Below are 19,877 nucleotides of genomic sequence, written 5' to 3'. Positions count from 1 at the left end.
AAATATCAATCCCCAAAGGTGAACTCTCCAGGCCTGGCTTTTTTGGGTGCCTGATGGCTAGGCTCTAGTCTGCAGGCTCCAACGTGCTCCTGAGACGTATGCTTCTGTCTATCCACCTGTCTCAGATATACACAGCCAGGATTTGATGGGCTCAGCATGGCTGTCAAGGCAACCTCCCTGTTGGTTTCTCTTTAGCCAGCCGGCCCTATGTTCTTCTGAATGCAAGCTCCTGCCTGTGGGGTCCTCCCTAGGAAGGCATGGAGAGCTTGTATTTAACACTACAAAATTATTTTTATTTAAACCTGATATAAGTTTAACACAGCAGCCACCAGGGCCTGGTGTTTACTGCAGCACCCTGCATTCCAGTTCCCTGCCTTGCAGCTCCTTACAGGGTTGCCAACTCTTGTGGTTTTGTCACAAGACTTACCTTCCTTAAAGCCTCAGCTCCTGGAGTCATGGCACTAGTGAGACTTTCAGCTTTCCTTTTTTAAGCCCCCTCCTCCTGCAAAACAACAACAAAAGAATCTTTCTAGCCCTCCCGGTCAAGGAGGAGAGTTTGAAAATGTGGACCCCTAAAGGTTCAAACACCAGAAGGCAAATAAAACATCCTTAAATATATTATTTACAAAAATCTCATGATTTTGGGGTGTCTGACTAATGATTTTTGAATACCTGGCATTAGCAATACTGCTTACGCAATGTGGCTACTTCACACATTCACAAATTCATATTTCAGCATGGAATTGACTGGGACCATGCAAAACTAATGGGCCGTGGGGCAGAGGACAGTGCAGGAAATTCAAAGGCAGGGGGAACTATTCAAAGGCACTATGACCCATCCTCCAGCACTTCCTCACCAGTCTTTAGCTGCTGTTCGATAAGACCTAGTTTCAGTGTGTAAAGTGACTTTGAGGGAAATCTCTATTACTTTGTTTTCCAATAGTGCCTGAAGACCCTAACCAAGATACAGGCCCTGATGTGCTAGGTGGCCCTGAAGAGCTTTCAGAATAAACAGGCAAAGTAGTAAAACGAAAGTATAATTGTTCCTGTTTTTAAAGATGGGGAGCTGAGGCACAGAGAGAGTGATGGATAGGAGGTTATACAGGCAGTCTGTGCACAGCCAGGAAATTGAACCCAGACCTGTTCCGTCTCAATCCTGGGCCATGCTCATCCTTCCCCCTGGATGGCATCTGTGGCATTTCCTTGGCTTTTCTAATAGGGCTGGGCTAACGTTTGAGGCAATGATCTGGACTGGCTGAGTTGGCCCCTGCTGGTTTGGTAATTGCCTCCGGGTCAGACTGCACTGTGCTCCAAGAGGCAGCCGGACATTGTATACAGAACCTGACTCCTGCAGTCACTCACCCCTGCTTTCCAGGTGAGCCAGAAACTGGAACCCACAGAAATCAGACGCAAAACACTTCTGACAGGCCAATTAAAATCTCCACTTCCCTTGTTCAATAGTGTTTGCTGTCTGGCAGTTAAACTGCATCTTTTAATAAGTGAGTGTACTGGCTATTTCAGCCCTGGCTGGAAATCAAGGGAAACCCATCTGTCAAATGCACTAGGCCCTCTTGGAAACCTGCTGCACTTCTCTCCTGCCACCTTGCATCCCACCTCTGTCCTTGCTCCCATGATAAATCCGCAATAGTTAATCTTTCCCACTGCTTGGGCAGCAGTTGTTGGTCCACATGGTTTGGCCTGAACTTTCTCAGAGCTAATGAGCCTCAGCCCATGGGGTGGCAACCACTATGGTTCTGGGGACGGGCACACGTGCTCTCAGCCTCGCTCTCACAAAGTAAACAGGGAGTTGAAATAACTGAGCTTCATTATTAAAGGCGAAAGGAGGCAATTATAACGGCGCGAAGGGGGGAAAGTGGTGCTTTGGCAGCATTAAGGCTGATGAGGCAAAAGGCTCTCAGCCATGGGAACAATGCGAGAGGTTAATCATGCGCGAAAACAATAATTGCTGTCTCCCACCCCTGTGCTTCTGCTCGCGCCGCCTTCACCCTGCAGAAAGGCCCTGGTCACTGGCTGCATTCTGAGTCTCGGCCTCTGCGCCCCTCTTAAATCAATCTGGTCTGAGTCAGCAGCAGCGCAGTGACAGGTTTGGGCTGCGAGGGTGTTCTTCCCTCTGTTTTGTTCCGGGCTGCTTTAGTGCTTTATCTACCCTGCATCCTCATCCGAGCCCCCAGGGCAGGGGAGAGACGCAACTGAATCAAAAGACTCCTGGCCCACTTCATGTCCTTACCATCCCTTCCTCTCCTGTCATTAATTTCCTCTGCATGGTGCCTCAGGGTCTATCTACACTCCAGATACTACACCTGCAGCTACATGGCTACAGTGTAGACACTACAGCGACGGAAGGGTTTTCTCTGCGGCTGTAGTAAATCCACCTCTCCGAGAGGTGGCAACTAGGTCTAAGGAAGCTGCTTCTACAGTAGGAGTTAGGTTGACCTAATTACATTGCACAGGGCATTGACATTTTTCACAGCCCTGAGCAATGTAGCTAGGTCAAGGTAAGTTTTAGGTGTAGACTAGGCTTAAGTATCTCTGCAGTTCCCCCTGTTGGGATAGCTGAACACCCTGTGTGTAAAATGAAGCTTCCCACTTTGTTGAGCAGCTTCTGGTTCAGACATGGAACCATGAAAACCAATTCAATAATGGGCCCTATTTGTTTCTCAGGAATGAGACAGCGTAACCCTAGAGAGACATGGTGGGTGAGGCAGTCTCTTTTATTGGACCAATTTCTGTTGGTTGAGCTTACACAGGTAGAGTACCCTGTTAACGCCTCTGCAGTCATAAAACCCATAAATCCAGTGCCTCTGTTCAGCCCATGATTTTTTGTGCCTAGCAGAATAATAAATGTAAGCTCCCAGGCTCATCTTTTGAAAGTATTGTGTTGGTTTCCTTTGAGGATGGGGACTGAGAGGTCAGATATAGAGTGATCTGTGTCCTATGACTGCAGAGGTGTTAACGGGGCACTCTACCGTGAATGGTCCCTTACAGTATGTGCTAACTACTTATGCTAAAAGAACAGGAGTACTTGTGGCACCTTAGAGACGAACACATTTATTTGAGCATAAGCTTTCGTGAGCTACAGCTTATGCGCAAATAAATTTGTTAGTCTCTAAGGTGCCACAAGTACTCCTGTTCTTTTTGCGAATACAGACTAACATGGCTGCTACTCTGAAACCTGTACTTATGCTAAACAATCTGCTTCCCCTTGCATTTAGCATCCGATGAAGTGAGCTGTAGCTCACAAAAGCTTATGCTCAAATAAATTTGCATTTAGCTGTGACTCTGGGGGTACCTTTCCCAGACCTGACCAGAGAGCTCGGTGTAAGCTCGAAAGCTTGTCTCTCTCACCAACAGAAGTTGGTGCAATAAAAGATATTACCTCACCCACCTTTCCTTTCTAATATCCTGGGGCCACCATGGCTACAGCTACACTGCAAATTTGTTAGTCTCTAAGGTACCACAAGTACTCCTCGTTCTTTTTACTGCATACAGTGTGACCCTGTCTGCTATACAGGCAGTTGGGTGAGGAATGGGACCAGGTGAGTCCCTCAAGCTGTGCTGATTTAAGGCACAGGAAGACTGAATGACTTGCTGCCAGCCTCGAGGAGAGTTAGGGCTGACCCCAGGGCACTGCCAGCTGTTTGTTCCAAGCACTCCTCTACCACAACCTCCTTCCAATCAAATGAAATAGGATAAAATAAATTAAAAACCTTATTTTTCTTCTTCATCCTTTCAGGTCTGAGCAATCGGCTGCCGTACTTCATCAACTATTTCTTTGACACGTACCTGCTGATCAATGAGGATACTCCCGTGGGTGAGTGCGCCTCACTTACGTTAATGAGCAGATTGCATTGTGTTTCCAGGCCTGTTTGGGGTGTGTGAAAGCGACAGGGGAGGGAGGAGGAGGAGGAGCACAGAATGGCTAACAGGCATCCATCACATGGGCTATGAAGTGTGTTTGAAGTTGCCCAACTGGGGAAAAGATCCAGACCACCTGGGACAATGGAACTTTTTTCAAAAGAAAAGAAGTGGGGGAAAATATGCAGCATTCCCTTGGGAAGTGTGTGATGTCTGTTTGATTAAGCTATCGATTCAGGGTACCAAACTGTGTGGCTCATCCTCCACCAGATCCTGTGTGCCTTCTCTCCTGTAGGGAAGCTGGATTGGCTTTATATGCAAACAAGGGAGGAGGGGGATGCCTTTCTGCCCTGAAATCTTCCAGAGCAAGGATCTGATCTTGGAAAAAGTGCTGAATGCCCTCCACTCTCAAAGTGGCATCGCCCAGGGAGAGCTCAGTACAGTACTCTGACAGGCCAAGCCGCAGCAGCGAGCTCGGGACACTTGGGGGCCCAGTTCTTTGTTGCCCAGCAACATGTTTAGTCACTTGCACCATTGCACAGTGTAAACTGTTACCAGACCAGAAGGATAGTGTCTGACACCCACTTTGCACCAGCTTAGGTGGAGGGCAACAGAGGATCGGAGTCCTGGGTGCTAGTGAGAGTTATCTAAAGGCATTAGGGGATGGAAATAGACTCTTAAATAAAATTGTAGCTCATAACTAGAACCACTCTGAGAGGGGCCAGAGGAGGAAAAATTACCCACGGAAATGGGTTGTAGCCTAGTTGCACTTTATACTAAAATAATATTGTGTACTATACAAACTGCATGTGTGGTCTCAGATTGCCTCAGTCTCTCTCTCTTATTTTGGCTGGCTTTCCATAGATAGTACAGTAAAATAAATGTGAGTGCCTAGCACAATGGGGTCCTGGTTCATGAGTAAGGATTCTAGGTGCTGTTGTAATACAATCAATTTAAAATTTTTAAGATGATGTTTAAAAAAAGTGAACGGTACAGAGTTTAAGCGTAGAAGTTTCTGGTAATCGGGGAATAACATACAGATTATCAAGGGGTGCGAAGTTCAGTTTAAGATCGGATGGCATAAGGAATACATAGTCTGCAATATCCCCAATTGGGGGTAAAAAGTTATCGGGTGAAAGTACAGACATTGAGATATGAGGGTATGTTGTTCATATAATGGCTATGTTCAGGTGTGGAGTATAGTGAGTTGATACGATGATGAGGATGGATTGACCCTCATTTGGTGAGATTTAACGTTCAGTGAGTTTATGGTTCCAGTTCATATGGTCCAAAGGAAAAAGTCTCTTGGTCCCTTTCTCATAGTGGATGCACGATGTCGCTCTGGCTCATGCCTCCTGGTACTGTTGGTGGCCGGTGATGTGTTCGATGTAGATGTCCCTGGACCACTGGATGGTGTCTGAGACCATGAGGCGCCTCATGAGCTGTGCGTAGCGTCGACCGATCCTGCAGGTCCGCAGCACACGCTCGTTGCAGGGGTCCCAAGCGCCCAGGGCTCTGACGATCAGGGCATCCATCTGCACCTCGTAGCCCTTCGCTCTCAGGGTGTTGGCCAGGGGCGCATACTTTTCCAGCTTATGAGCTTGGGCTTCGCAAAAGGCCGGGGTCCTGTTCTCAAAGGAGATTGTGATGTCGACGAGGATGATCTTTTTCTGAGCCTTGTCAGTGACGACGATGTCAGGTCGCAGCTGGCTGTCGGTACTAATAAGCCAATACTTCCCCTGGGCTTCTTGTCACTTGTTGCCTACTTCCCTCTCCTTTCCTGCTTCCCATTGCAGCAAGTAAACAAATCCTAGAAGCTTTCACAGAAGCAGTTACAAGAAATTGAGGTGGGGGAATGAGAGAGAGAGACATTAGTTAGGTCAGGGAGGTTAGAAGAAGTGTAAAGTCTGTGAGAGGCTTTTTTTGGACAGTAGTAACTCCCTTCCCCCACTCCCCAAATGTGCACGTGCACACCCAGTCACTCAATCTGGCTGCCAGAGTCAGTCACGAAAGAGGTGAGAGTTTGGGTAGAGAAGAGATTTTTTTTGTATAGTGCCCTTGGAAAAAACTGGCAATTTTTTGATTGACAGATGTAGCTTTTTATTTTATTTATTTGTTTTGCTAGTGATCAGTTTTAGTAAATGTAGAAATTGATCGGGGCTTTCTTGGCCTCTTTCCAGGCTCTCAGTCCATTAAACTTGTGCTCTTCAATCAGGGCTGGTGGCTGGCTTTTAATGCTGAAGAAATTGATTGTAAGCCCAGTGTGTGCATGACTGTGGGTCTGGGCCTCCATCTGCAGGCTAATAGCTGTGATCTTATCGGGGCCCCATTTACACTGCCTCCTTCCCCTGCCTGTTCCACCCTTCCTCTCACTTATACACTGCAGATTCATGCAGCAGGAATCTAGAAGCTACTGAAACATCAGCCGGGCTTTCAAAATTTATGGGGGACCCCAGTCAAGGGTGCTTGTGTGAAGAGATTAAAACAGCACAGATCACAAGAATTAGGTCTTTCCAACCACCTCAGGGAGGTACGTCAGTTTTGTATTCAGTTTTTCTGAGGACCTGTCGTGAAGTGGGAATTTTCTGTAATATTTTTATGAATCCTGTGTGCCTCAGTTTCCCTCTGCGCTTTGCACAGTTAAGAGTGTGAGGTCTGCTCTTCAGGGCAGAGCAGGACGTGAGGTGAGCGAGGATGTCACCCTGCTGTCTGGGCCGCAGCGAATAGGGCTGTTCAGGGACTGGCTGGAACATGCTGAAAGTGACTCATATTGATGCAGAATCCCCAAAAGACAATGGAAAAGTCCCAATGACGAAAGAGTGACATCTAAAACCCACAGAGCAAGAGGAAGGAGGTTTGCCCCCCACCTCTCAGCAGGGAAACTGAGCAGAGACTCCAGCTTGAGAACAAAAGACTGAGACACAGGCAGGGAATAAGGAGTTGTCTCCTGGAGGAAACTGGCTGCAAAGGAATCAGAGAGAGAGAGGCAGAGCTGTCAAGGTTCCTTCCCCACTTTGAACTCTAGGGTAAACATGTGGGGACCCGCATGAAAGACCCCCTAAGCTTATTCTTACCAGCTTAGGTTAAAAACTTCCCCACGGCACAAACTTTGCCTTGTCCTTGAACCGTATGCTGCCACCACCAAGCATTTCAAACAAAGAACAGGGAAAGAGCCCACTTGGAGACGTCTTCCCCCAAAATATCCCCCCAAGCCCTAGACACCCCCTTTCCTGGGGAGGCTTGAGAATAATATCCTAACCAATTGGTTCCAAAATCATCAAAGACCCAAACCCCTGGATCTTGGAACAATGGAAAAATCAGTCCAGTTCTTAAAAGAAGGATTTTATTAAAAAAAAAAGAAAGGTAAAAATCATCTCTGTAAAATCAGGATGGAAAATACCTTACAGGGTATTCAGATTCAAAACACAGAGGATTTCCCTCTGGGCAAAACCTTAAAGTTACAGAAAACAGGAATAAACCTCCCTCTTAACACAGGAAAAATTCACATAAAACAAAAGATAAACTAATCCCTCTTGCCTGGCTTACCTATACTGGTTGCAATATTGGAGACTTGGATTAGGATGGGTTGGAGAAGATGGATTTCTGTCTGGCCTCTCTCAGCCCCAAGAGAGAACAACCATGTAAACAAAGAGCACAAACAAACCCCCCCCCCACTCCAAGATTTGAAAGTATCTTGTCCCCTTATTGGTCCTTTGGGTCAGGTGCCAGCCAGGTTAGCTGAGCTTCTTAACCCTTTACAGGTAAACTGGATGTTGCCTCTAGCCAGCAGGGATTTTATAGCACTGTATACAGAAAGGTGGTTACCCTTCCCTTTATATTTATGACAGAGCCAAAGACGTGATCCACTGTAACCTGGCTGGTAGTTTGTGCTGGTTCGGCCAGAATGGACTATACTTTAACCTTTATTTCTCTGTGCTAACCTAGGGACTTCCAGTGCTGTGTGCCAGCTGTCTAATAAATCCTACTCTGTTTTGAAAACACTGCTTGAGTGTCACTGTAAATACCTGCTGAGGTGCATTAGTCACGGAAGAGTGTACAAGTCTCTATCAAGAGTCTATTTCATCTGGACTCGCTGAGCAGAAATCACAGCGTGAAACAGAAGTGCTGGAGCCCAGATGCTCACCTGCAAGGCGGTGAGGCTGCCTGGCCTATTCTGAGGAAAGGAGTGGGACCCCTTGGAGGTCTTCCACACTAAAGGGGTTGCTCCAAGAGACTGTTTAAAAGATGGGTATTAGCACAGATCCTGTTGGTCCATGACAGGCCCCTCAAATTGAGTCTTGCCCACAGCCTATGGTGTTGCACTTCATTTATAAATTTTCTGGGACAGTGGCAAAGCCCTCCTGGAATACGCCTAGAGAGCCTATGGACCTGGGACAACCTTGCTTGAGAAGCTCTAAGACAGTGGTGCGCAAACTTTTCCAGTTGCACCTCCCCATTACCAGAATCTGTCTGCCGTGCACCCCTGAACCCTCCCCAATACTGCACAGCCAAGGTTTCCTCAGCAGCCGAGCTTGGGCTGAAGGCAGAGCTGGACCTGGGGGCAGTGTGTGACTTGGCACTGAAGGGGATTGAATGGGCTTGGGGGCAGACCAGGGCTAGAAGCATGGTGCGTCTTCCTTGCCTCCAGTGGGGGCTGGCCCAGGCCTTTCACACACCTCCCCCCAAAGTTCCTTTGTGCCCCTCACAGTTTGGAGATCACTGCTCTAAGATGATCCTTCCCCAAATTCACAGAGGACTGGCCAGATCCAAGTAAAGATGGTCACTTGACTTTTAGCGAATCAGAGCTATGTATTTTAGCACCAGTTTTAATTTGGTGATGGTCCAGACAAAAGCATGCAGTGGGTGTTGTAGTCTGTCTGAAACATAGCACCTCATGAAACAGAATAGCTGCCTGCTCCCACTGAATGAGGCCTATTTCCAGTCCTCCGTCCGCTCATATATTCGGGTGGAATTCCTCTGGGCAGTGTTCGCTGGCTCCCTTGACACCTTCAAGGAGCAGTGGGCGCTGTCTGGGGTTCTCTGCTCGGTGTCCCTGTCAGGTTCTGTGACCTCACACCCATCCCTGTTATATCTTTAGTTGTCCCCTGTAATTACTTGAGATTCCGGACCTTGTGGATCCTCCCCTTATGCTGGGGGAGGTCCTTTCACAGTGGGTGGGCTTCTGCCCGCCCACTTCCAAGATCCCAACAGGACCACTGAACGAGTCAGTGGAGGAATGTGAGCCCTAGGTGTGACGGTTAGCATCGTCAGTAGCCGTGCCTATCAGTGGTTTGTAATGCAGTGCAACAGAACAGAATTTGGTCTTTGTGATTCTTGGTCTGCCATGAATCTCAAACTTCTTCATATGGTGGATGACCTCTTAAAATGGATATTAATGGGCACCTCCTTTCACAACCTGTGAAAAAGCTAGATGAAGATGGCATAAAGGAAACAAGAAAAAAATCATTTAAATATGATGATGTCCTGCTGTTTTGTATCTGTGCAGTTCTACTTGCTCTCCTTGTGTAGGACTTGGTTTATTTGCATGTACTTTATCTTCAGCTTCTACTGAAGCACTAATATCTGTAGATCATTTTACAGATTATTTCTATCTTCCTGTGTATTTGCTACCCCTCTAATTTTTATCCCCTTCAAATACAATCACTATGGAATTTCCCCCTGAGAAACTTCTGATGAAGAAAGCAGCTACATGGAGTAAATGGAGCTGGTAGGTGGAGCTGACTGGAAAAACGTTGATGGAATGTTTTCTGATGGAGAATATGGTTCTACTGAAGTTGAAACAGTTTACGAAATTGTGTAGATTTTGCCCCAAATTTGTCAGAACTTTTTTCACATTTTTTCTTCTAATATCAAAACAAGATGTCTTGACAACATCGAAATGAAACATTTTTACTTTTTTCTTCATTTTGAAATGATTTTTCACATCTAAATTTTTATTTTGCATGGTTTTGCAAAGCAAAATCAAAATGAAATTTTTTAATCAGTCCAAAACAACATTTTTTTTTAAATTCTTTTATGGCGAATTTTTTGAAAATGTCAAGTTTTGTTCCTGACTGGAATGAAGACAAATATCTCAATCCTTCACAAAACAGAATTTTGATTGTCCTCCCTGGTCTAGCAGTTGTTTTCTTTTTTCTTTCTCCCCCCTCCTGCCCTTCCCCCCCCCGGCATTCATTTCTCAAATTAAAAAACGTTGTCTGGAAACCATAAATGTCCTGGACTGGGGCACAACTAGCTGGAAGCAGATATTTCACCACAGTGTCAGAAGCACAGCCCCCCAGTAGTGAACGATAAAGTGCACATTATACTCATGGACTCCCAAATGCTATACAAGGAGCTACATAAATAGGGCCTGCAGTGACTATAGACAAACACAGCTGTCATTATATACTTGGCAAGAGTTGACACACCATCTTGGATATTGGAACCTGTATTTCCTGTGGGAATTTTGATCATGGTTACCCCAGCTACTTACTCAGCACTGTCATGGTATCTTTAAATTCTACCAGCAGTGGGCATGAGGGACCTTGCTTTAATGTTGCATGCAAAGGACAGCATAGCAGTGCTGCCAATATCCTCTTCTCCCACATTGAGGTGTTACTACTAGACATGAAATTACGGTGTGGGGGATTTGAACCTGTGACGTTGTGACACTCTCAGGCAAGAATGCTACTGATGGAGACTTACTAAAGAATACAGTAATCATTCCAATAGCTGCACTCGTGCAACAGAAACCAAACTGTAGGCTGAATCTTTGAATAGATACTTTTTCAGATGTTCAGTTGATTCCAAAGGTAACCCTCTGTCATCAGGACAGTGAATTCAGTCATCCATAGGCAGGACAAATGTCCTCCAAACTGCACCCAACTTGGAATACCCTATATGGGGGAGGGAGTGGGGAGGAAGTGCCTAAATATCTGCATCATTCCCTTCTCTTTGTTAACCTCTTCCCTCCCAAAAAAGCCCCCTGTATTCTCGCTTACTCGACTAGAAATTAACAGCCTCCTCTTCCCTCATGTGATGCCTAAAAGAGTCTTAAGCAACAATTAAAGAGATCATTCCCTCTCTAATCACTTACATGAGTAAATTAGTCTTGTCAGGAGCTATTAAGACAGAGAGCTTGGAATTCATTAGACTAGATTGGGCCTATGGAGCTCCTGGCACTGCCACCAGTCCAGGCTGATTAATTTCTCTGAAAACACCATCAATGCCCATCTGTTTCATTTAAGTCCAGGGAGAGCAATTTTCAGGTGGACTGATCCCCCTCGTCAGTTATTTCACCCAGAAGTAATGAAACACGCACTGCAGAACTAGGGAGGGGGAGAATTGGAGGGGGAATATAAAACACAAATATGAAGAATACAAAAGCAATTGCATTTGCTAGGCAGCGGAGAAGAAATTGAAGGACAATAGAGAAATGAGTGAAGTGCAGGAATATTAGGTACTCTATGATGTGCATGACAAGAGGCTGGTTTAAAGAGAGGAAAGGAGGGGGGAATCACCCAGCCACAGGGCTGCCGGCCTAAAGCCATGGCAGAGACTTCTTACTGGCAAACAAGAAGTGGGTAGTGGCAGCACAGGGGACAAGGAAGGTCTGTTTTGAAATGGGTGAAGTTGCAGGAGCTATGAACTAGCTGGAGGGACTGGTTGCAGATGTTTGGGCCCCTCAATCCCTGTGATGGAAAGCAGGGAAGACAAAGTAGAAGACAAAACTGTGGGGCATAAACCTGGACTCAGATGTTTAATCCTGGTCTCATTGGTTTTACCTTGTGGAAGGCAAGTTGTGGAGGACCAGAATTTCCTGTTCACTGTTCTTATACCCTTTAATGCAAAGTCAGTAGCTAATGAGGTTATCACCATCTATGAATTGATGAAGGACAAGGCCCCTGACTTTGCATGTATAACTGAGATCCGGTTCGATGATAATGCAGGACAAATATTTGTGCAGCTGTCTGTGATTAGATGTATGGTTCAGCATGAGATTAGGGAGGATTGGGTAGGAGGGGCTGCTGTGTTTGCATCTGCCTCAAAGTGGAATGGAGTTTGTCATACTATGAGTATCCACAAATATAGTGACAATAGTTAGCAGTTGCTTTTACTCTTAAAATCACTTCCAAAACATTTTGCTAATTAATCCTCATAAGAAATAGGTAAGTGGTGTCATCATCCCCATTTTATAGAAGGGAACATGGGGGAATGAGGGCAAGAGGTTAAGGCCAGATTATTAAAGGTACTTAGGTGCCCAAAACCCCAGATAGACCTTTTTGAAAACCCTCTCAGTAACTGTCTGCAACTTTAGGTGCTTTTAATCCCCCACCACAAAATACTGGCCCTTAAGTGTCTTGCTCAGAACTCCAGAGGGAATCAGTGTTATGATGGGATTAGGATCTGGCAGTTCTTGACTCCTATTTCTCCCATTTGATACAATGAAAAACAAAATGCACAACCCCTGAACCTTCCTTTGCTGTAAGAAATGGGGAACATCACCTCCTGGTATGACATTTGAGGGACCAAATAATCACATGATGCTGCAGCCTGATTATATGACATCTGTGTTTTCACATCATCCTGGAATATCATCACACACTGTCATGCATGATGTGTTCACCTGGTTACAATGTTATCACTGAGAATCAAGACATGACTGTCTAATTGCCCTGCAGGATGGATTTACAGGATGTGAGACAGACCTGAGAAAACTGAGATTGCCTAGCAAATTTCAGGACAGGGAGCAACCTTGTAATTAGCTGTATTGCCTTTGCACATGTTTCTGGGAAAGTTGCATGCTTTGGAGCCTTGCAAATACCCAATGGAAGAGGTAACTCAGGAGAGGAATATGGTGGTAATACTTTAAATGACTCTGGTTCTGAGTTCCCTTCATCTTGGCTTCTGCATTTAAATGTTATTGGGGATAGTGCCATCTTCAAGTAGTAGTAACTGTTTGCTTATGCTGTCAGGATGGACTCCAACAACATACTTTAGGACTGTTCCATTTTCAGGGTGAAAATGATGAACGTATATTGTGTATGGGTAACTACAACGTTTGGTATAGGAGCAGAGGATGGGAGGGTTGGCCAAGCAGTGCTACCCGTTGGGTTCTCTAGTTTTACACACTCCTTTCACAGGTTGGGAGGGCCTATTCCAAACACAGCTATAAAAACTGAGGTTGACGCTGCTACAATAGAATGGCAAATATAGATGAATACTCCAGAGTTTCACTGTGCAGTCTGACTATCTATGGGTAACTTCAACATGAAAAGAGGCCAGGTAACAAAAAAGTATTTTTGTTGTTCTTGCTGGAACTCTCTCTTCAGTTGTGTTTGGCTCTGGATGAGAAACCTGTCTGTTGCTGGGAGATTTGCCCAGGAGAATATAGCACACTTGCTGGCATTTCATACAGGTGGAGAGACCGAGCTTGCCACTGGGGCATCAGCAAAAGGCAGCTCCTACCTAGATATCTGAGTTCATCATATATTTCTGGGCAGGGAAAATGAACACAGCTGATGTTCCCTAGTCCTAGCTTGCTGCATTCATGACGAGACATTGGCTCAATACCTCTAGCTTTACACATCAAGGCTCAGGCCCCTGTGGACTGTTCAGGAGCAAACTAGCTAAGCTGCTTGAGTGTGGTCTGCTGATCTCAAGGGAGAGACAGCTGTGAGGACAATGGCTCAGCACTTCTAGCTTTCTGGGCAGATTTAGGGGAACAGATATCTAAGAGGCGTCTGCTTCAACATCTATAGCTTGCTGGGCTGATGTCAGGGCACAGGTCTCTCTGAGCTCACTGACTCGGCCTCTCTAGCTTTCTGATCTGATGGGAAAGCATAAGTCTCCACAAAGTTATTGGTTCAACAGTTTTTCAGTGCTGGGCTTGTATCCAAGTAAGAGTCTCTGTGAGATCACTGGAATAGACACACTAGTTTGTTGGAATTATGTGATGGCCCGGACCTCTATGAACTCTCTGGCTCAGCACCTCTTGCTGGGAAAATGCCAAGGCACTAGACTTTCTGTGAGGACTTGTTCAGCACTGCTGGCTTACTGGAATGACCTGAAGCCATGATAGCTTGCTGGTATATGGTTCAGCATCTCTCTGCATGTGAACTGATGGCAAGTTACAGGTCTCTCTGAGTTCACTGGTTCAGCACGTCTAGCTTACTGGTCTGATGTGAAGGCCCAGGTCTCTAGAGGAACTTGGGCATTCAAGTCGCAGTTCTTGAACATTAGTAGCTCAGCATTTGTAGAGTAATGGACCAGTGCAGAGGTGGTCTGGCCCAGTAGTCACGTCTGGGCTGAGGTCTGTCCACCAGTGGACAGTAGTAGCTGGGCAGGAGCTGTAGGAATAGCAAGAGACAGGTTCTGTAAGCAAGAGTCAGGGGCATGTCGTGGTCAAAGACTGGAGATCAGAGGCAGTACCAGGTATGAAGGATTGGATCACAGAAACCCCCTGGGGTTGCCAACTGATGTGCCAAGACTACTTCTGCCCCTGCTTTCCTGCCCTGGCAGCTTGGGCCTTCAGTGCCCTGCCTGGTTTGAGCCAGATCCACTAGCCTGCTGCAAACCCAGACCCAGGTCTGAACCACGTCCCCTAACAGCTGTAGGCTTAAACTGAAAGCAGCTTAAAAGGTGTTCCTGTCTTTAACACTCAGATGTCCAACTCCCTGTGGGGTCCAAACTCCAAATAAATCTGTTTTACCCTATATAAAGCTTATACAGGTTAAACTCATATATTGTTCGCCTTCTATAACACTGATAGAGAGATATGCAAAGCTGTTTGCCCCCTCCTCCCCCCACAAGTATTAATACATACTCTGGGTTAATTAATAAGTAAAAAGTGATTTTATTAAATACAGAAAGTAGGATTTAAGTGGTTTCAAGTAGTAACAGACAGAACAAAGTGAATTACCAAGCAAAATAAAATAGAACACGCAAGTCTATGTCTAATACAGTAAGAAAACTGAATGCAGATAAAAACCTCACCCTCAGAAGAATTCCAGTAAGCTTCCTTTTACAGACTAGTCTCCTTCTCGTCTGGGTCCAGTAATAACTCACACCGCCTATAGTTACTGTCCTTTGTTCCAGTTTCTTTCAGGTATCCTTGTGGGTGGAGAGGCTATCTCTTGAGGCAGCTGAAGACAAAATGGAGGGGTCTCCCAGGGGTTTAAATAGACTTTCTTTCTCTTGTGGGTGGATACCACCTCCTCTCTCCTATGCAAAGTCCAGCTCCAAGATGGAGTTTTGGAGTCACATGGGCAAGTCACATGTCCATGCATGACTCAGTTTTCACAGGTAGCAGCCATTGTTCACATGCTACCTTGAACGTCCTCATGTAGACTTCTTATGTGGATTAGAGCCTTCCAAGATCCATTGTCTGTTAAGTGCTTCTTGATTGGGCACTTAACTTGCAAGTTCCTTTCTAAAGAAGCTGACCAAATGGCTTTCTAAGGTTATTTAAAATCAAACAAGTATCCAGCCAATATTCATAACTCTAAATACAATAATGACACATGCATACAAATAGGAGGAATAGATCCAGTAGATCATAACCTTTACAGAGATATGTTACATGGTATGTAGCATAAAACATATTCCAGGTATGTCATATATACACTTATAAGCATGTTTCCATAAAGCCTTATGGGGGGCACCGTCACACCAGGTTAGAACTGAGAGGCAGGAATCCGGGTCAGAGTCAGGCTGGGGTCGGACGCTGGAGATCAGGAGCTCAAGCAGGGTCTGGTGTTACAAACAACTTCCTGTGGCAACCCCTGGGATTAAATAGTGCACTTGGCTAATCAGCAGGCTGCAGGGTACTGTCAATCTAAGGCTTTTGGGCAGCACTTCCTGCAGTGCCTACTCTCCATAGTACTCCTTGGCTGTGCCTCTGTATGGCCTCCCAGTGGCATGGTAGGACTACCAGCTGTCCCAGGCTCTACAGACCTGGGTTCTTGTCACGGAGTCCTTGCATGTAGCGTGCTGGATGTCTGACATCTGGGCAAAGCCCTTGTGAGCTCACTAACTCGGCAACTCCAGCTGGCTGGCCTGAAGTTCAGGGATAGGCAACTGTGAGGCCACTAGCTCAGAACCTCTACTTCACTTAGCTGATGTTGAGGCACAGGGCTTTGTAAGGTTATTGGCTCATCATCTCTAATTTTCTGAGCTTGTCAAGGTATAGGCCTCTGTGAGATCATTGGATCAGCACACAGCTTGCAGGGCTTATGTGAAGGCACAGGCCTGTGGGGTTACTACATCATCAACTTTAGCATGATGTTCTGATGTCAAGGTGTCCGCCTTTGTGAGGTTATTGACACAGTAACTGTCAAAGTAGATCAAAACTCGAGGATGAGCTCATACATTTTGATATTTACAAGTTTAGATGTTTTTCCAGATAACCTAGAAACCTTCCATCGGACACTGTGACACAAGGACCAGCTACTGATCTTATGGAAACATCCCATGGAATTTGAGAGAATTTTAACTTTTCTACAAAAATTTTAAACCAACCTGTAGAACTCAATAGTGCAGAGATAATTCTCTACTAAATTCTGTGGGCCAGATCCTGGTCTCCATGATGTCTGCTTTGCACTGCCTGGGCTGCACAAAGGAGACTTTAAAACATATCTAAATGGACATTTGGGGATTCCCCTCGCATAGAGGAATCTTCCTGCTTACGCTGTAAAGCTGGCACAGCCTGACATATAGTGCTTGTTGGTGGCCAGATGTGACAGCATGAACAGAATGCTGGTGGACTCTGGTGAGCCTTGGCTGCCAGAATAGCCCTTGGGTGGCATTGCATTTCAGCGTAACGTTAGAACTTTATGGGAACCCTGAGTGTTCCCATAAGGAAGGGAATTAGGATTTAAGGTTCCAATCCCACTTTAAGAATAACAGGGACACACTCCTGCACCCACAGAGCCCCATTCAAGCCAATAGCATGCTGCAAAGCAAAGAACTGGGGTCTGTGTGTATCCAACTCCATGTCCTGTTCAGGACATGCAAAGGACCCAAAGGTCACATTATTTTACTTTGTTGCTGCCTGTATCACCAGGATTCCTGGCCTAAGACACTATTTCTTCTGGATTCCAACACCTATCTCCACTGCGTCAGGTAGAACAAATGGAGTAGGAAACATCATTTGAACCATTTTGTTGAGTTTTCAAATTTACCTTAAGAGGTTCTGTTATATGTAAGCTCAGAGAAGAACTGTACAAAATGGAGACCCTGATGCAGTGGGATGGGGTACGCACTGACCTTCACTGACTGGTCGGTCAGTCACTCCTCCATGAACACCAGAGGGAGAATGGGCCTACTGCCTCCCCAAGACTCCAGAGCAAGGGAGTAGGCCACTTTATTCTTAAGGGGGTGAGTAGAAAAGAACAATGCCAAACAGGAAGGATGGGAACTATCTGGCCTGATGGAGTCTTTCATAGTTTTGGATAAAGGAGGTATCCAGAATTTTGGAGGCCTAGCTATGTGAACTGAACTCTCAGTCTTTGAAGTTTGCAAAACTTCACTCAGCCTTATCTACGGAGCTGCAACTGTGGCTCCACAACTTAGTTGTGCTATGATGAGGCTACTTTGCTGTGTGTGCTTATGTTTATTTTGGCTAGGTTACTATGAGAATTGCCAGTTTTGGTTAGATGTATTGTTGGAGATTTTATCACATGACATAACCTTTAATTCCTGGAGACTCCAGGACAATCCTTGGGGGTTGGCAACCCTAGTTGCTGCTTGGTTTTGTAGGATTTTTACTGTATTCCCCTCTTATAGTACAAGAATCAAGGCAAGAATTATTTAATGTGGGAAAAGAGATCAGTTTAGGATTCACAAAGGAGGATGGGAAAACCACAACTTGTGGCTGTGTGGAGTAATGTACCTGACCCTCAGTTTGTACTCTCAATGTGTGTTCAATGCAGCATGCGGCGCTCAGATTTAGCAATGCGTTGGCTACACACCTATGACAATGAGGAGAGATCCTGGCTATGGAGCAGACCCAAAGGTCTATGCGGTACAGGGGCAGTTGCCACTGCATTTTCCTGAATTTAGTATCTATCTTCCTGTCCATGTTCGTTAATGGATCATCACTGCTGTGATTCTTTTTGTGCAGTGTTCGGGTCACAAGAATCATTGATGCTCCGGGAGCCATGTGGGATCCAGGGGAGCAACAGGCCACTTTATCTGCTGCTTCTGGTGATATCTCCATGCAGTTGTGCATATACTTTCTCATCTACAGTCAGCCTATTTTGTTTCCTTCCCTCCCCCTGTTCTGCTGGCACTTTTTGCTGGGTAATACTGATCTTGGTGTCTGGTCCCACCATGATGCTCTGCTTAATGCAGAGCAGGGGACAAAACGGTGGTATTCCATATTCAGGTGCTACTCCCATTTGTTGACTTTTGGAATCTCTGTGCTAAAACAACTCTCCTCACAATAGACACTTATGAACCAGTTGTTGGACCCTTAGCTACTGTAGGTGTGTGAATGCCCAATGGCAGGGGGGTGGAGCTTTGTGGGATGAAACTTGGAGAGGAGAAAGGGGATCATTAGCAGCATACTTCTTTCTTCTGTCTCTCCCTGCCTCCCTTCTCATCTTCGAATGCAAAAGTAACATGGCATGTGGCCACTGCCACCTGATATTTCACGAGCACAAAGTTGTAAGTCAAAGGTGTTTTATCTGAATTTTCTCATGTTACTTTGTTTTAGCAGGTATCGTATTGAAAAAAGCCAGTGATCTGAGAGAAGAAAAGCAAAGCTACCTGTTCCTAACACCACCCAAAACAAGATGATGGAAATAAAAGTGAAATTTTGTGAAATGGGTTCCCTGCTGCATAGGTCTAGTTCATAATATCCCCAGTCACCCAATGTAATAGATGCTTTAGGTGAAATACTAGTGACATAACAGGGGAAATCATTATTTGTTTAACTCTTCAGTGACAAAGATGTAGCTTGTACTCCAAGACCTAGCTGTTCTCACCTATAAATCATGGCCTTCTTGCAGGGTATGAGGCTGTAAGAGCTATGGGAACTGTGCCAGTGAGAGGATTTGAATAATAACAACGGATGCACATAGGGGCCTGGGCAAAGTATCCCACAAGGTACTTGCTGAACTGGGTAGATTTCCCTGGAACAGCTGGGGTGTTTAGTAAAGGAAGGTACTTGTTGGACCTGAAATTGTTTTATAATTGTACAGTGCTGATAAGTAGTAACTGCATGATTGGGCCTAATCCTGCCATGGGATGCCTTCAGATCGCATTGGTGTGGTGGGGAGTTGACAGTGCTCTGCCAGTCCCAGCAACAGGACCAGTCTGCACAGTCTTAGAATAAGGTATGTATATGTGGCTGTTGCTAATGGTGCCTAATAAATGTGTGAAAAGGGCTAAAAGCCGCAGTGTAAAGAAAGAAAAGGAGTACTTGTGGCACCTTAGAGACTAACCAATTTATTTGAGCATGAGCTTTCGTGAGCTACAGCCCACTTCATCGGATGCATACCGTGGAAACTGCAGCAGACTTTACATATACACAGAGAATATGAAACAATACCTCCTCCCACCCCACTGTCCTGCTGGTAATAGCTTATCTAAAGTGATCATCAGGTGGGCCATTTCCAGCACAAATCCAGGTTTTCTCACCCTCCACCCCCCCACACAAATTCACTCTCCTGCTGGTGATAGCCCATCCAAAGTGACAACTCTTTACACAATGTGCATGATAAACAAGTTGGGCTATTTCCTGCACAAATCCAGGTTTTCTCACATCCCCTCCACCCCCATACACACACAAACTCACTCTCCTGCTGGTAATAGCTCATCCAAACTGACCACTCTCCAAGTTTAAATCCAAGTTAAACCAGAACATCTGGGGGGGGGGGTAGGAAAAAACAAGAGGAAACAGGCTACCTTGCATAATGACTTAGCCACTCCCAGTCTCTATTTAAGCCTAAAGTAATAGTATCCAATTTGCAAATGAATTCCAATTCAGCAGTTTC

General features: G+C 45.6%; 1 protein-coding gene across 1 annotated transcript in view; it reads left to right on the top strand.

The window, feature by feature from the left end:
* The window catches only part of CDH23 (cadherin related 23), a 510,961-nt gene that overhangs the window by 28,427 nt on the left and 462,657 nt on the right, over nt 1-19,877 (top strand). The window contains exon 3 of the mRNA XM_084634348.1: nt 3,755-3,832. Within this exon, the coding sequence (XP_084490474.1) occupies nt 3,755-3,832 (78 nt within the window). The remainder of the gene's footprint in view (nt 1-3,754; nt 3,833-19,877) is intronic.

The sequence above is a fragment of the Lepidochelys olivacea genome (assembly GCF_965140295.1).
Source record: "Lepidochelys olivacea isolate rLepOli2 genome assembly, chromosome: 7".
Taxonomy (NCBI): domain Eukaryota; kingdom Metazoa; phylum Chordata; order Testudines; family Cheloniidae; genus Lepidochelys; species Lepidochelys olivacea.
The sequence above is the reverse complement of the archived record's forward strand: the minus strand, read 5'-3'. Positions and strand labels throughout refer to the sequence as shown.